Source organism: Ctenocephalides felis, unplaced genomic scaffold (assembly GCF_003426905.1).
Source record: "Ctenocephalides felis isolate EL2017-DRISC unplaced genomic scaffold, ASM342690v1 CF-g0.4_SCAFFOLD_01170, whole genome shotgun sequence".
Taxonomy (NCBI): Eukaryota; Metazoa; Arthropoda; class Insecta; order Siphonaptera; family Pulicidae; genus Ctenocephalides; species Ctenocephalides felis.
The window spans coordinates 28,886,488-28,905,232 of NW_020537324.1; the positions used below are offsets into that span (position 1 = coordinate 28,886,488).

The following is an 18,745-nucleotide window of genomic DNA, read 5'->3' on the forward strand; positions in this document are numbered from 1 at the left end:
CATGTACTTTCCGATATGTGTAAATAACGACTTAATCAATAAAAAATAAATTAATTTATAAGTGATTTAAAGTATTCCGAGTGGATTTACTTTACTACACATAATTGAAAACGAACGTACACGTCACGTATTTCGGAGTATTTTCTATAAACAAATTTTCACGAATCAATAATTTTTATAATTGAACCAGTTTCCGTTGGACTTTAATGGTTTAGTATGTTCATTAAGACCAAGTGCTCATCGTTATAACAAGTAAATCGTCTAATTTTAATTTTAACAAACGTCAAAAAAACTATATCATCATTTTCTCAAACTTTGATAAATTTTTAAAATTAAACTACTTGTCGTAAGGCCGTAATATCTCAGTAAGTTCTAAAAGACCATAATATATATCGCCAAAACAGTTCCATAAAAATCGGCCTAAAATTTTTTTTCAGCAGTTAATTACAAGAATACGGCTCGGTAGATTTTCACCTAAAACTAATCAGTATCATCATCATCAGAAGACAACGTTCATTTGTCATAATTAAAAAGTATTTTTAATACTATTTCTATTTTTCAGCCTCCCAGAACTTCATTTTCTTCGAATTACAACCATACATCGCGTTCCATTCCTGCCCACATGCGTTCGAATAGTCGAATACCGCACAGTTCAAGTTATCAAGGTTGTGAGTATCAGCCTGTCGCCTCCACCTCCCGGAATTGCCCTAAATGGCTCCCGGTGAGCAGAGAGGAGCCGGAACCCACACCAGGGCCATCTAATCACGTGCGTGACGAAACCACCGCCTCATAACATACGATAGAATCACAGCGGTAAAATCATATTTATTAATATTTTATTTTGTTTTTGACAAACATTCCGCTCGTATTGGTTCTGTGATAGTAACGAACTCTATCAGTTAAAAAATATGCATGCGTTGAAAATAATTTAATATAGTTACTGATAGGGAATGCAATACCGATAGAAAATTTCAATACCGGTATTTCGGTAATTTTTCATTTTAAAACCGGAATACCGGTAAATTACCGGTATTTTTATTATCTTCAATAAACGTAAACAAAATTGAAAGTTACTAGTACAATTATAAAAAAATGTATATACAACTACAACTATATTCAACTAAACAATAAATTTATTTTTTTAAATAATAATTTAACAAAAGTGTATGCAATTCACTTAATTCATTATCACTATCAAGTATATTGAGTACTTTTCACCAAAAACAAACTTATGAGTAAGAAAGACCAAAAACTCATAAAAGATCATATTACATTATTATAATAAACTGTATTGTCTGGATCCGATGTGTTAAATTAGCATAATCTCCAATATTTAAAAAAATAATTTTTCTACACTAATTTAAGATTGGATACTTTGTCGAGATAAATAATAAGTTACTATAATTGTTGAGTATTGTTATTTAAAACAATGTGATGCTTCTATAGTATTTTCAAACTTCGAAACGTTTTCGAAAAATAATATTTTATAATTGTAATAAGAAGCAAAAATATTTAGTAATTATCATAATTATTATGTATAAAGTTAGAAAAAAATAAAGATTACGCAGTATGATATAAAATATTTTGGCGCAAATATCACTTAAAAAACCGTTACATTTTTACAAAAGATGAAACAAACAGAATTATCTATCAGTCCTATTCTATTTATTGTAACACGATATGAAGCCCTTTGGAAAGCAATAAATATTCAGATTAATGACGAGTTGAGATAATATTTGACATTTGTTTATCTAATAGAAGCACGTGAAGATATAGCTGTTAATGCGATTATGGAATTTAAAGATAAATTTGTTCCGAGAAATTTAAATATTAGGGTATTATGTATCAAATAGCGCTTATGTAAAATTACCGAAAATACCATTTTTGGAATAAATACCGGTAAAAATACCGCCGAAAAATCGGGCGGTTTACCGGTAATTCGGTATACCGGTATTGCATTCCCTAGTTACTGACTGCCTACATTGTACATATCGCCTAAAAAATATTTTACATATTATGGGAAGTCTTGATTTTTAGATGCATGTTTTGGTATTCAATTCAATCAAGGCAAGTATCAAAATCAAGAAGCGTTATAATTGTTTGAAAGTATTTGATGAACTTGATTAGTTTTCCTAATTAAAACTTTCTTATTCGAAATATTTTTTATAGCTATCGCAGTATCAATTTGAAGCGAAAGTATTGTAGGATTTGATTATTAATTCCGTACTTTTATGTATTGAGATCATTAGGTCAGAAATAGCTTCGAGTGGTGCATAATTCTCAAAAAATATTATTGGATAATATATAAATATGATAGAACAAATTATAGATTATAATGCTGTGATGCATACATTTGTTTATTATTTGAACAGATTTGATGCATTTAAAGCAATTATAATGAATAGTCACCACTCTTATGCTTCTTTTTCAATAACACTATATTTTTTGTATATTCCTATTTATAATGGAATTATATATTCTTTAAAATGTCAAACGTTTTCTAGTCTCAGATCGAATGTAATTAGCACAAAATATTTTTAATAGAGCTATACATTTATTTAAAATAAATACAAAATTGTCTCTTCGATTTGCATAAATCTATATCGTGTGAACAATATGTATATAAAATTATTATATAAAGTATATTTTAATATATTTATAGACATTCGGAAATATGTCTATCAAAACAAATGTAGTAATTTGTGAGTTAATTAATTACGTGACTAATTTATTATTTAATGAAAGTAGCTATCGAATTAGTAAATAAATTTAATAAAATGTGTCCAGTATTTTTATGAGGGGCAGTTTATTGTAGAACCAAAATAGACAATGTAAACACTGTTGATTTATTCTAACTACAATGTCTTATAAAAATATGAAATTGTCCCAAAGAAATCTATAATTTTATCCGAGGTATCTATAAATTTCATCATTAAGTGGCTACAAAATTAAATAAACGCCTTCAAAGTATTATTGTTAATTTGTAGCTTGTGCCAAATCAAGGCAATCGGATTGATAGACCATACTGTAGTTTTGTATTTAGTGATAAGAGCACTTAACACAACTAGTCAGCCAACTCAAATGTGTTCAAATATAAATTAATTAAGACATAGAAGTTTATATTAAGATTTAATTACATGGTTAATTTTATTAAAATTAAATAAGTACGAACATGATTACTTATGTCTCGAATTAATCTTCATTATCATCTGTTTCAAATAAAAATGGGTTATATTAGATTTATTAGGGTAGAAAGTTTAATTAGTAGCACATTCTTATGCAGGTTTTAGTCAAGACCTACTTTTCTTCTACACCGCTGCATTTTTTACTATAACTAACATTTTAACATAAAATTATTAAACTCTTCTACGTCATTTTCTGATCAAAAGTTTTTTCTAGAATCATATTCAGAATTTTAAGTTTACTTTTGATTGTGTGCAAATTTTATCACAATTGTGATTTGTGTTTACAAAAGAAGTTAAAATGCTTTAATGCAAAAATAAATTTTTGTTATCAGAGTAAACGATTAAAAATAGTTGTCTATGTTGTACATTATTAAGTTACTTCAAAAATTTTTATTCTTTGTAATTAAATAAACTTAAATGTGATGTGATACTATTTTACATTATGGTAAATGCTGATATAAATTCACTTATCCAAATTAAATAATTAAAATCAATTAAGTTTTGCTGGTATTTTTATTTTACTTATTAAAAATGTGATAAATTCAAGTTTTATTTTTATGTATCATAAATCTGAACTTATAGAGGTCTTAGGATCAATTTGGTAAAAATTGATTGATAAAAACGTTACTTCTGAAAAATTTATAAATATGATTTTTTATGCAAACATGAAATAGAACATATCTGATTAACCAATTTTAAATTAACTTGCTGATAAATAAATAAATCATACAATACAAAAATCAATTTCACTGCGCAGATAAAATTATTTCCATTACATAATTGAAAGATCATATTCTCTTATTCTATTTAATTACTGTGGATATTTCAAGACTCAGTTTAATCCTTCATGCAATAATTAGAAACTTAAATGAAAAAAATCAACCAAAGATTTATACACAACAAAATAACAAATATATAAGTTGACAATACAAAAAAAGTTTTAAATTGCTTACTTTAATAATTTTAAAGTGTATTGCTTATTTTATACTTTTTCTATTTTTTCATCACGTTTGCATGATTTAATTACGATATGTTTATCCTATTGTATGAATGTATTTCATTTATTGTATCATTTTATATCCATTTTATCATTTCATCTTACCCTTCTTTTAACAATTAATTTACATTTTTTATATATGTTATATTTTGTCTTGATTTAATGTCCTAGGTGTACTGAAGATAAATCTTTAAATTTATAAAAAATTAAGTACATGGTAACAAAAAATCGTTTTTTTTAAAGTTTATTGGATGGATCAGATACTGATTCATTGTGAAACATTAATTCAGAATATTTACATTTTAAGTGCAAGGATATGCTAAAGTCAATAAGAAAAAGCATATATACATATATATACTTGTACATGATTTTTGTACCAATGGTGTATTATAATTTTAATGCTATGATGACTTGTTGGGAGTTTATTAAAATATAATCATATATAGGAACTAGATACTTGATTTAAACAGCAGATTAATTTTATAAGCATGTTTTTAAGTTGCGACACCATGTTCAATTACAAATGAATTAAATAATTGCATCGAGAAAATGCATTTTTAAAATATGATTCTGCTTTAAAAGATTTTCTTTGTATTATATGTAAATAAATAAATACTTTAAAAGATAAATGTATATCCTTTTATAAAATAGTAGTGGTTTATATTTTGTTTGTATGTGCAGTTATTGTAAATGCTTAAAATTATGATCATAGCAATAAAAAATCCCGAATGTAATGGTATTTATTTAAATTTTTGAACCGTGAGAATTAAAAAATGTCGACGATTTCATGGCAAAAAGGTTTGAGAAATTGCAGCAAACTCGCCACATAACCTCACTTTTAGAATAAAAAATTATACGGTAAATAAATCATTTTGATGATTTCCAGTTTTAATTACTTGATATAATTTGTGGATTTAGTTAATATTTCATATTGAGGTTTGTACTATTGCAACGAATGCATTTACAATTTTTAAGTATGTTATTTTACTTTCCTTGTATGTGTTTCAATATTGCCAGAATGCTATTTACTGCAGATATATATGGGATCACAAAACATATAATTTTTTCACATGTAATTTTATATTAAATAATACACCTTTTATTTGAAATCGCAGGTTGAAATAACTCTATTTACACTTGCCTAGATCCATTTCGCAGCTGAATGAAATAAATGTAGATTTTTTCGTATTTTGCAATCTGGCACTAGTGGCATGAATCGAATTAAGCTTTTTAGTTTCGTGAGCAAACCTGTATTCGTGATGTCGTACGCGCGTCGTTCGTGAAATTTTATTTATTGTTCGAATCGATTTTCCACTTATAATCAAATTAGGTGCTTTTGGCATTTGCAAAGTGATGATTTTTTCCGAAGATAAGTTAAACCTAGCGTAGAGAAAAGAACGACGATTGTTTTGCGTCTCATAGATACTCCATTCTGCATAGATAGTATAGTTATGGTTAGGATTTCCGAAAAATGTACGATTTTTGAAAAGATTGTGCCCTTATTTTGAAAAATTAGTGATTCAAGATGCAAAATATGAAGACCAGAGTTGTTTCCATCGGTCCTTTCACTAAAATCTGCCGAATATGCCTCCAAGAAACTGAGAGGCAAAGGAACATTTTCGGTCCACCAAACGGCCAACCTGCCGAACATTTACGATACGTCACAGATCTCAAGGTAAATTTAACATAACCTAAACACAATTTTTAAATCGTAAACTAGTCGAATTCGACATCAACATATTCTACTAACAAAATTATTATAAACAATAATAATGTATTATTCCAAAGCGTGTAATTTGATTGTGCTCGTCGACGTATTGAATTGGTGAATAAGCGGGAAAAGTTTCGCTTGTATATTTCAATCGTGCTTAGTTAGTGTTATTGTTTACAAACAAATGATTTAGTAAATAATTTTGCATAATGTGCCAATGTGACGTCAAGTACTTACTACTTGTGAATTATTTTCACTTCATAGATACAATTATGAACGATTTTTTTTGAAAAATCTTTACGTCAGTAAGGTTAGGTACGCGCGTTTTGCAGTTCCTTAATTTCGAGTCCGAAAAGTATTCCATAAGTTGCAACATGTCTAAGCTATCGTTCCGAGCGAGAGCGCTGGACGCCTCCAAGCCAATGCCAGTCTATATGGCAGAGGAACTGCCCGATTTAGCTGAGTACACTGCGATAAATAGGGCTGTGCCTCAAATGCCAAGTGGTATGGACAAAGAGGAAGAATGCGAACATCATTTACAAAGGGCAATATGTACAGGACTCATAATTCCAACACCTGAAGTGTTGGATCTTGGGGAACACGAAGTTTATACACGATCTTATCATGCCGATTGCAAAATGCCTAGGCAGTTGATACACATGCAACCCTTAGCAATGGAACAAGATATTCCTGATTATGATATGGATTCAGGTGATGAAGTTTGGGTTACGGAACAATCGCAAAGGCTTGATTTATCTCAGCTTCAATTCGAGCAGATGATGGATAGGCTAGAAAGAAGCTCAGGGCAAACTGTTGTCACATTGGCAGAAGCGAAGGCATTGCTCAAACAAGACGATGATTTAATAATAGCAGTATATGATTATTGGTTGAATAAAAGGCTCAAAACTCAGCATCCTCTTATCTTAACAGTTAAAACTGAGAACCGAGGTGGTGCTGCTAATAATCCTTATATAGCATTTCGAAGAAGGACAGAAAAAATGCAAACTAGGAAAAACAGGAAAAATGATGAAACTTCTTATGAAAAAATGCTAAAGTTAAGGAGAGATCTTTCTCGTGCGCTTACTTTATTAGAATTAACAAGAAAAAGGGAAAAAAGTAAACGAGAATTACTGCATCTCACTATAGAAATATGTGAAAAGAGATATCAGGCCAAAGATTTTACAGGTCAAATAATGTCCGAATTATCTGCAATTAAACCTAGCCGTCCAGCATTTGCTCCCATATTTACCAATCAGTACGCTAACCAATATAATTCCTGGAATACAAGTAACTACTTATCTGCAGGTTCATACCAAAGTAAAAATTCTCACAGAGAAAAGGACCGAGACCGTGATGAGTACCTTCCAAGAAGAGAAAAGCGCCCTAGCAAGAAACGGAAACATAAAACACATCGAGAAAAGTACTTCAATATTGCTAGTCCAGCAGTTAATGCTCAGAGCTCTGGCGAGGATGAAGGATCATCAGCATTAGGAGGAATGCCTGAGGCCGAAGAAGAATCTGCATTTGTTTTTCATAGAAATAAGGCATGTTCATACCATTGCCCAGTTGTTAGGAACAGCCATGATCTAGATAGGCCTCATGAAATGTTTTCTTTGGCCTCACTGCGGTATCCACGAAAGAGAATGCTGGGATTTGCAAGGCGTCGAGTGGGTCGTGGTGGCCGAGTTATCATCGACCGAGCAAGTGGCATTGATGATATCTGGTCTTCACTAGGTTTCACCATTCATGATAATCAAACAAATTGTGACAAAATTGAAGAAACAGACTTTCATAAAAAGCAACGATTTGTTAGGTTACTTCTTACTGAACGAGGCAGGTGTAGTGCAAGTGGTAAAGATAAGGCAGATGATAATTTAAGTGATGTGGAGTTAGACAAACTAGAAAATGAAAAAGTTTCATTGTTTAGTGAAATAACAAATGAGTGTTTGCATTTCAGACCACGGACACCTCTAAGTGATATTATTGATTCCAATTATACGCCAATATTAGAATCGACTGATTCAGTGTCAGTCGAGATACAGAATATGTCACGGGACAGGGACCCCTTACTAGTAGAATTGGCTCTACAAGAATTGTGTAATGAACAGAGTTCCTCATCTGACGAAATAGATGTCAATGATCCATTTGTTACAGATTTCTTGAATGAAAGTGGTGAGAGCATAGCTTTGGAAGACGGTGTTCTTGATAGTATTTTGTCAGAAAGTCAAATTAATGATTTGAAAAGTCTTCATGGTAGTAATACAAATCTAACTGATATTTTAGATGATGGAAATTTATTAGCTCTCGGAGATGAACTAACTGAGGGGGCTGAATTATTATTAAATCAAACAAAAGACAATCTTAATACCCTTCAGAATGGCGTAGACCTAGCTGATAATAATGACAATGATTTATTAGATTCCTTATGTAGTGATAATAGGTATTATTATAATGATACTTGTTATAATGAACATATAGGCTGTTCACAATTTTCGGTAACGTCTTCAGCATCAAAATGGTCTTCCTCTTCATCTAAAATTAAAGTGGAAGATGTGAAGCCAGTTGTTTCTGAAATACAACTAGAATCAAAACTACATGAGGTTCCACCTGTAAATTCTTCAACCATGTCATACAATTCAGTTCTATCGGAAAGTGTATCTGAGGCACTGAGGAGAAAAGTGTATAGGAACAATATTGACTTAATGAAGTCTTCGACTTTGAATGAGGGTTCATTAGTGAATTGTGTTGAAAGTGTAATGTTTAACAAGAACTCTAATTGCACTAATGTTGTAAAAGGGGAAATTACGCTTAGTAACAATACAAATAGGTGAGGGGCAGTTTACGAGAACCCGACTGGACTCTACAATACATTCCCGGGTCGATATTTCGACGTGTGTAATGGATATGACTCTGTAGTTATATTTAATGCTATGTGCTTTTTAAACATGTCGATGTTAGTATCGATAAGTTATTAGTCGGGTTTTATCGTGATGTCAATGTCATAAATCATGGGTTCTGTGGTGTTTTCTTTGAACTTTAATTATGAATTCGTAAATAATTGCAAAAATGCAAAAATGTATTAAATATAGAAATACACGAATCCAAAGTTTTGTTACAATAATTATACAATGAAATAAAAATAGTAAAATATCTTATATCTGATATTTATTTACTTGCACTCATATGCACATTACTAAGGTGAACATACGTTCCGGTTTGGCCGGGACAGTCCCGGCTTTCTATCTTGTATCCCGGGTTTTTCTAAAAGCAATTTTTGTCCCGGATTTAGACCTTTTGTCCCGAAAATTTTTCGAAAATTAATAGGTAAATTTACAAAAATTATGAAAATAAACGAACAAGTACTATTTTTTTGAAAATTAAATTAGTTATGAACAATTGAATAGAATTTTATACAAGACTCAAAGGCGAAAAAAACATAGAAAGAGAATATAAAATACGATATAGATAAAAATTATTACATATCGACTAATAAAGTTTGCTGAACTTTTTTTCCGCATATTCTGATTTTTAAAAATTCATATAAAAAAACTATTAACCCTGCCCCCCATTTCGTTCCGGATTAGCATAACTAAAAATTACCGTGGCTCATATGCACCTGATTATAGGTGTGTAATCCTTGCAAGATTGCATGCAAAGTACATTCCATTATTGTTTTTCTGCCAAATATTTGTTCACAGAGTCAAGAAAGCATATTTAGTTCGTTTTTGATAGATGAAAGGATAGACGTACAGTCGTAACTCGACGTACGAAATTAATTCGTTCTGTAACCACACTCGTATCTCTAAAGAATTTTTTTACATATGAATATATACATTGAAATGCCATTAATTTGCTTCACTGTGCACTATGGTTTTTGTTATGAATGTTTTTCTGGTCCATTCATGATATCGCGGAAATTAGTTAAGACATGTTTCGTTGAACAACTCTCATGCTCGAACTGTTGCGACTTTTTCGGGGTGATTTTTTCCACCTTTAGAACTTAGAAATCATTGTAAGGCCATTGTCTGGATTTATATTCTTTATCAACTCTTCCTGTTTAAGGGGTTAGGGGTACTTGGAATTTTTGAAAAATCGATTTTTATTTTTTTGCATTTTCATTAAGTGTAATATCCTGAAAATGTTCTGAAAATTTCAAGTTGATCCGATGATTACTTTTTGAGTTATTGGACTCTTACCAGCGCGCTGACGAGAGTGGATAGCACGATACTTATACTCAAGATTAGTCTCCCTTACCTCCTGATGTTTTAAAAGCTTTTAAACCGATTTACGACGATCTCAGCAATGATAATTTACTTTCAAGATGTGTAGTTCAAGATTGAATCCATAATCAGAAAAAATTAAAAGCTTCAACCAACTAGTGTAAAAAATATGACAAAAAACCGTGAATACTAGTTCTACTATCGTACAAATTGCTGATTGCATATATATAATCATTATTATTGATTATGGATACCCTAGAACCCAATTGTGGGTATAATTCCCATTGGTATGCTGAAAAATTGGATGCTGCACGTATGAAAGTGGCAGATCAGCGCGCCAACGAGAACATTCGGGAGGCCAGAATGCTTCGTAGGCAACGGCAAATGGAAATTTTGGAAACTTGCACAATGACTGATGAACTAATATATGGCCTAGAAATAGATGACTCGGTTTAAGTAATTCAATAATTCGAATTTCTGTACGTAAATCCAATGTGAAACTTTAAACGCGTTTTTCTCAAAACTATGTTTTCTGAACCGGTGACCACTGTAACTAAAAAACCGCTTAGTAAATTTTAATGAAATTTATACAGCTTTTAGAATACATAATAAACTCGGGCCCGATGGAAGATTTTTTTTTTTCAAAGATTTTTTTTTTTAAACAGGGTCAACAAAAACAGCTATAACTTTGGGAATATTTATTATTTTTTTCTAAAAATTTTGTTACTTCAAGTCAAAACATTGTATAATAATGCCGTATTAATATTTTTTTAAAAAAACATTGTTTAATAACAAAAAAAAAATACTGAAAATTCTCATTTTTTGGGCCTCCAAGTACCCCTAACCCCTTAAACACAGCCATACTCATATTTCACGTCTAATTCAAGAGACTTGGCCCTTACATAATATTTTGTAAATGTGCAAAAAGCATGAAATCGTACACTCAACATCTTGTATAACTGGAACAATCAGTATTAATGACTAACTATAAAACAATTTACTATCATAAAACAGCCAAAATATTTATATGGTAGGAAAATCATTGTTACAACTGACGAAATTTTTCACATTTTCATATTGCCATTAACATTTTTCGAGAAAGCTCATATCTCGAATTGTGCACGTATGTTGGAGCAACAAATCGCTCCTTTGGTGGCATGTATTGATAGTGAGTGCTTTATTTTTCGTGAACTCTTCTTTGACTTTGTTACCTTGATTATAAAGTACTTGAAGTGATCAACACATTGACTTGCTATCAATATTCTTGGGTCAAATTTGGGTAATTCTAGTTTCTTTATTTGATTTTGATTGGAATATTAATTATTCTAATCTAGCGAAAATCACCGTGCATTAGGTAAGTGGCATGCAATTTTGTTACTGCCCTCCTCTACCCATTTATTCCGCATTGATATTGCGTTGATTCAAATAGTCTTACGTTATGTTCATTGTGCTGAAAGCGTGTTCCAATTGAATGTTTCAATCCATTTCAATTCGTCTGTTGGATGCTGTTGTAAAAGAGTTAAAATCAAAACATTCCTCGAATATACGAAGACAGATTAATTTATTATTGCACAGATTGCTGATCTTGCACATAATATATGATTTTTCAGCGTCATTTTTTGTGGAGCTGTTGCTGTTGTTAAAGGTTTGTGTGTTTGAAGAAAATAAAAGTGAAACATAAACAGAATCAAAGTTGAAGGCAAACTGAAGACGATCGAGACGAGATTCTAGCGTTATCGGCGGTTATTTTTAAAAGATACAATTGTTTAAAAAAATGTTTATTAATCAGTAAGTTATTAGATTTGTTGTGTGGTACACGTGTTTAGTAAGTTCTAGAATTTTTTTATTTGAATAATCTGTATTACACGAAGTTTTCTGCTATTTATAAAGGTAATTGTTATGTAGATTATTTACATTATAAATGAACACGCGAAGAACTTTTTTCTGAATATTTACAAGATACTTTATTGTTACATTTTTATATTATTTTATATGAATCATTCAATGGTTACCCGCTAGATATTGGTAACTCATACCAGAGTTATCACTCCGATACAATTGCTCTCTCGGAGTGAATCCGAGTGGAGTTGTCTCGCCGGATATGTCATATCCGACTTTCCTAAACTGGTACTAAATCTGCTACTGCGTTTTTGCTTTGGGAAGGAAGCTGTCGCTTTCCCGTCTCACAGGCAGTTTTATGACCTTTATGAAATTATTACTTCAAAGATACAGAATAATGAAATTGTGTTCAAGTGTGAATAGCTCCAATGTTTAATTTATTGAATAGTAAGGGGTCATATTTCTAACTACGACAATCTTTGGCTGACAATCAGGAATATACATACCGAAAAATACATGAAACGAAATACATTTAATCTGGTTTTTCCATAGCCTGAAATAACAATACTTTAGAGTGCAAAATATATCAGTGACGTCAATAGTATTTAATATAAAACTTAAATCTAATATTTTAATCTTACAAAAGTTCTTTCCATGTTCAATGACAATTTCCTTCGAAAACATTTTCAAAATAAAAATCTACATAAATAAAAAATACATATCTACAGTTTAGCCTTCTTAACAAAGAACGAAGTAAAAAACCTAGTAAAGTTTCATTTTCTAGCCATTTTTTTTATTTAACTAGAATACAGCATAGTATCATGGTAATCAAATTAGACCAAAGAAAATATCATGATTACTTCACTAAGAGAAGCCAACTTGATCTTTTTAGACATGAAGCATGAATGGTTTTATATAATACTTTTTACATTATGGTAAAAAACCGTCACTTAAACTTAAAAATAAAATCTAAAAAAGATTAGAAAATGATCAGAATAGATGCAATTTTATTATTTACTTTATTAGAACCACAGTAATAATTAGCTTGCAACGAATAGTATATTCGGCATGCTCCCGAGACCGAATACCGAATATTCGGCAGGTTTTTGGGGCCTAAGCTTGTTTGTATTAATATAATTATTATCAGTAATTGTTATATTAGTAACGCGCCACATATTTATTTGTGTTATGCCTTGACTTACAACCACTATTTGGCTACTTTTTGTTATTTGGAATATTTGGCACCATTTATACTATTCGGCCGAATACTTGAATACCACATAAGAAAATAAATGGTATAACCATGAAAAAAGCGATTCTTCGCATATATATTCAAATGCGTTTCCAATTATTTCGTTCATAAACATTTAATATTTTTTTATAAACTCAATATTATTTCTTGAATGCTAATCATAATAAAATAAAAACTGATCAAAAATATTATTTGTATATTTTACGATAAAGAGCCAGTAATAGCTCTTTCTTAGATTGAATATAAAGAATAATTTTATTTTATAGAAATAACACATGCGGGTAATAGAGATGAGCTTATCATATCCGAAGCCGGATCAACTCGGATTTGACTCCGCTTCATGGTGGAGTTATATACGCTTAACAACTCCACGACTCCGACAACTTTGATCTAAGGATTTGTCAAATCCCATTTAATTTTTTGAAATGAAAATTTATGAATAAAATAAAATTAGAAAAATATCAATAAAATAATTGTTCTAAAAAATTCATAAATAAATGACGAGTTGTAAAACTTTTCGGTCGACCACATGATCGACTCAATGACTCGTAATTTTAATAGTGTTGACCAAAGTAAAAACGCAAAACTTGAGAATCAAATTCGATTTAATTATTTTCTTTTGATGAGAAAATAATTGATTTTTTGGATTAATTTTATATAAAAATAATGTAGTAAATTTTGTAATAAAAGCAAAATATTTATCATAAAATATTTACATCAAATAATAATACTTCTGGTTTCTAATTTTTTCTTCTGGTATTTCCATTCGAGAATTATATAATTGTGTATAAGTAAACGTTTAATACTAGATATTTTTTAACTTCCCGTAGGGCAAGTTATAGTAATCGCAAAAAAATCAAAAATGAAAAATTTTATATATCTTTACGTTTCAGAGGTTTCTGAACATTTTGGCATATTTTAGAAAAAATGGATGTATGTGTGTGTGTGTATGTGTGTATGTATGTATGTACGTGTGTGTATGTAGTGCGGATACAAATTTTCGTCGACGATTTCGGGAACACGGATCAACCGATTTGAATAATTCAAAAAACATTCGATTCGTATTGATAAGGAGACGTGCTGATTAGTTTTTGGCGAAGGCAGGTCTAGCCGGTCCGAAGATACGGGGCAAAAAGTGCCGAAAACAGTAACTCAATTTTTAAGAGAACGGAGCGTCCGATTTGAATAATTCAAAAAACATTTCACTTGTATTGACAAGATGAAGAATCGATAAAATTTTCATGAAGGTAGGTCTAGCGGTTTCGAAATATGGAGAAAAAAGTAAAAAAATGAGCCATTTGGCGGTCAAAAATGATCATTAGACATATGCACATCAAATTATCAGATATTTTATAGAGATTGTAACAATAAGTATACATTTTGTTAAAATTTCTATGGGTTCCGTATCAATGCTTATGCATTAGATAGCGACGCGGCGCTTACGCGCTTTATATTTTGTCCCTATGCAGTTAAAGCAATACGATTGCTTTGAAAAAAAAGTTCAGATCTTCCACAATATGTCAAAATAAAGAAAAAAAAATTGTTCCAAAAAAAAAAAAATAAAACTTTTTTTTTTTTTTTAAATTTTTTTCGAAAAAAAGTATTTTTTTGTCCAATTTATAGTTTCTCAAAAATCTTATTTTTTCAAAGTAATTTTTTTTCAAAAATGTTAATCGTTTTTAAAAAAATAATAATTTTTGGTACGGGAAGTCCAGCAATTTGCCTTAAGGCACGATGCGTTAATTGCCTTAAGACAGAATTCCACTTACAGCTAGTTGCTGCTTAAAATGATCAAATTAAAGTTATCAAATATAGTGGGCTTTATGGGACATTTTGCTTTAATTTATTGAAATGGCTAAATGTATCAATATTTGTTATATATATTTTTATTTAACGGTTATGAAAGTTATGGCAAATAATTTAAGTTTATTTTTAACCATTATCCTGCATCAAGATTTATTCAGAATGGATCTGTTAACTAACTTTTTGAAAAAATCATCTCGATTAAATAATTTAGTCAAAGAGATAATTTAAATTTTTAAAAGAAAAAAGTTATGTTTTTTATATATATGAGAATTGCGTAATTATGTTTGTGTAATATGTTTGTTTTACATAGGTGGTCCAAAGCGACAAGTTGCCCCAGCAAGTATGCGAGCCGTGTCTGGCGCATCTAAACATTGCAGCTTCCTTGAAGCGGAAAGCAATTGCTTCCTGCAATATGCTTTCGCTATTAGTTGGAGTTTCTGCAGATTTGGAGACCAAGCAAGGCAGTGATTCTAACATGAAAAAGCAGAATATCGGAGATAAGGAAATGGCGAAAACCATGATAAGACTTGTAGATGAAATAGGTAAATCTTATGGCTTTTCACGATTTGGACGGCCGAAAAGTTTCGATAAACCGACCAGCTTTTGTGCCTTATGATACATTTAAAATTACTTAATCACGCAATAGTAGAAGTGTTTAAGTAAATGATACTCAAATAATTTACGTTTTGTTTTGACAATACCATAACATGGCTTGTATTAAGATTTATCAATTAATTTTGATCAATTTAGACAGATATTTAATTGCTATCAGTATTTGTAAATATATAGCGTGCTTACATTACATTTAATAGCTTAAAATTTGTTAAAATTATTTCAAAGGTATGGAAATGGCCGTCGTCAAAGAAGAACCGATTGATAATGATATCGTAATCAAAGAAGAAGTAATAGAAGAATCTGAGAATATAATCCAACCGTCAACTGAAGTATCTGAGGAAGAAGAGTTTCCAGGACATATACAGACGTACGAAGCGGATGGCGTCAAATATGAGATTGTTGACATGATAGATCCGGCCTCCCCTTCAGAAATGATTGAAGTCGACGAAGAATATGTTGAGGAGGTTGACATGGATAGAATTAACTATTCGGCTGTTGACGATGACGTTAGCTCACAATCTATGCTGAAAAATTCTACGAATGATGATGAAACCATTTTGTTAGACGACTTCATAATTGATGAAACTCAAAGCATTTGCGATGACAATGAAGGGCAAGATGAAGTTATTCAGGTGGAAGATAATTTAAATGAAGACTTAGATGATTCCCTTGATAAATCTGATAACATCTCAGACGCGATTATTCAAGATCCTGAAATACCTACCGTAGAGTTCATACTCCCGGTTGATGATGGAACTGTTCCGAAGAATTCGCCGAAAAAAAAGCAAAGAGTTATCATTGATGGTAAGCCGGTGCATATTAACATGCCCACTATAAAAGTATATGCCTGCGACATGTGCCCTTTCCAAACTGATATGCGACATAAATTAAATACACACATGAAAAGACATATGAATAAGTTGGATTATAAATGCCAATTCGAAGGTTGCAACAGCGCGTTTTTATCACAAGGGTTGTTAACGGTACACGAGCGCAAGCATACTAGGGACAAACTTCCCACATGTGAAGTATGTAGTAAAACTTTTATAAACAAAGTTGGCTTATTGAATCACATGTCCTATATTCATAAAGGGCTGAAGAGGTTTCTTTGTTCGGAGTGTCCTACGATGTTGGCGAGTGCGACCAGCTTGCGCCAGCACATGTCCATTCACAAAGGTACCAGAAATTATTTGTGTGACGAATGCGGAAAGAGTTTCCGAATGGGGAAGGCATTGCAATCGCATATGGAAACTCATACTGAGCAAAGACAATATGCTTGTACGCACTGCGAAAAAACTTTCAAACAGAAAAGTGTATTGCAAAAGCATGTGCGCGTCGTTCACACTGAATCGAGTAGAAATAAATTTACATGTGAAACGTGCGGTAGAAGATTTCCTTATCCATATTTACTACACCATCATACCACAGTTGCTCATCCCGATAATCTTCATATGTGTGAAATTTGTAGTTGTCGATTTCTGCAGCCAGAAGCGCTGGAACAGCACATGAATTTCCATAAAAATCCTGGCGAACGACAGTGCGGACAATGTTTGCGCGTTTTTCCTCAAGATGAAGATTTGATTACTCATGAATGTAAGAGTTCCAAAAGCAACTTTTATTATTGCTATAGATGCCATATCAGCGTTCAAGGTGCACATTTATTCGATATTCATAATAGGCACGTTCATGATCTGAAAACGTTAACAATACCCAAAAGGAATCGTCCACGTAAATTTGACGATGTGGGCGAGGAAGTGGTTAAAGTTGAATGCAATAAATGCGGAAAAGTTATGTCCAGTGGTCGTCTTGAAACTCACATGAATACACATCATAATGCAGATAAATTCTTGTGCAAAATTTGCAACAAACGTATGAAGACTGTAACATCGTTTACCAGGCATAAGCAGATGCATACCGGAATCAAGCCGTTTAAATGTGATATTTGCCCACAAACGTAAGTAAACAGTAATTAAATTTAAATTTACTTTATCATTAATATATAGATTAAATGAAATTCGCAAATTTCAGATTTTTCCAAAAGACGAGTTTAAATTTCCACCGGATGGAACATACCGGCGAACGACCCGCTAAGTGCAAATTGTGTCCAGCCGCCTTCAAGCGATTTGGCGATCTCAGGGTACATGAACGAAGACATCAATATTCCGGGGCCACTATGCGAGGCAATAAAGGACAAAGAAGGGTTCAAACTCGGCCCCAATCACATGAACTGCAGGAAATGACAATAGTTCAAGTAATTATTAAAAACTTTTTTATATGAAAATCAGAAAAAGCATTTAAACAATAACTTTATGTTCTTATATCATAGATTGAAGATATTAAAACAGATCCGGAAAACAGTATAATTGAAGTAAATGAGACTATGGTGTATGAAGACGATGGACAAGAATTTGATGAAGAAACTTTTGAAATAGATCAGCATGCCGTTATTGAAGAACTGGATGAGTTGAATGATCAACAAGTGTATGAGGAATTGATTGACTATGAAGGTATGATAGTTATAAACAAGGATTCTTTGGATTCGTCAATTTTGACAATGACATGAATAGATCGCTGTAACAATATCGTAGATAATAATTTTATACAAATATATTACACTTACCGATTATCAACCACGTTTACTTCTAATCTTAGCAATTGAATATATTTGTGTTAGTTAAAAAAAAAAATGTTTTCATCCCTGATATTTAATAGAACATGGTAACAAAAATGTAAATACAACGACAAAAACTTTGTTGAAGTTTTATAATTTGTTCACCATGTAATGTTACATGATTTAATAATTAATTTAAATGGATCATTTTATTATTACGTATTAGTTGTAAAATTTTCCTAGATAATTCATATTAAGAAGTGTGTTTTTTACTGAACTATGATGTTTTAATATGAAATTAAGTTACCATATTTTTTTCTAAATTCAGCTGAATATTTTATAAAACATCAGGAATTTATTATTAGAATGGATCAATTTTAAACAGTAGTTACTATTAAAACTTAAGTTTTATTTTGAAATTTATTTATTATTATATAAGACTAATATGGACTAAAATCTTGTAGAATGGCTTGCCATAAAACACTTACATGTTTAGGATATATTTGCAA

At 31.0% G+C, this 18,745-nt stretch overlaps 3 protein-coding genes across 3 annotated transcripts in view; all 3 read left to right on the forward strand.

Moving 5' to 3' along the window:
* Positions 1–18,745, forward strand: part of LOC113368437 (rab11 family-interacting protein 1) — a 34,434-nt gene that overhangs the window by 4,123 nt on the left and 11,566 nt on the right. The gene's annotated exons all lie outside the window — the stretch shown is intronic.
* Positions 5,259–18,362, forward strand: LOC113368435 (zinc finger protein 37-like). Its single transcript, XM_026609980.1, has 5 exons — positions 5,259–5,857; positions 15,321–15,552; positions 15,851–17,579; positions 17,654–17,876; positions 17,952–18,362. The coding sequence occupies exons 1-5, from the start codon at positions 5,708–5,710 to the stop codon at positions 18,186–18,188; spliced, it is 2,571 nt and encodes an 856-aa protein (XP_026465765.1). The 5' UTR covers positions 5,259–5,707; the 3' UTR covers positions 18,189–18,362.
* Positions 5,989–8,867, forward strand: LOC113368436 (enhancer of polycomb homolog 1). The gene has a single exon (XM_026609981.1). The coding sequence runs from the start codon at positions 6,268–6,270 to the stop codon at positions 8,722–8,724; it is 2,457 nt and encodes an 818-aa protein (XP_026465766.1). The 5' UTR covers positions 5,989–6,267; the 3' UTR covers positions 8,725–8,867.

Bases quoted from the DNA above. Each gene is read 5' to 3' on its own strand.
- LOC113368436 (XM_026609981.1), top strand. From the start codon at position 6,268: ATGTCTAAGCTATCGTTCCGAGCGAGAGCGCTGGACGCCTCCAAGCCA.
- LOC113368435 (XM_026609980.1), top strand. From the start codon at position 5,708: ATGCAAAATATGAAGACCAGAGTTGTTTCCATCGGTCCTTTCACTAAA. The intron at 15,553-15,850 runs GTAAATCTTATG...ATTATTTCAAAG, and splicing joins AAGACTTGTAGATGAAATAG to GTATGGAAATGGCCGTCGTC. The intron at 17,877-17,951 runs GTAATTATTAAA...CTTATATCATAG, and splicing joins AGGAAATGACAATAGTTCAA to ATTGAAGATATTAAAACAGA.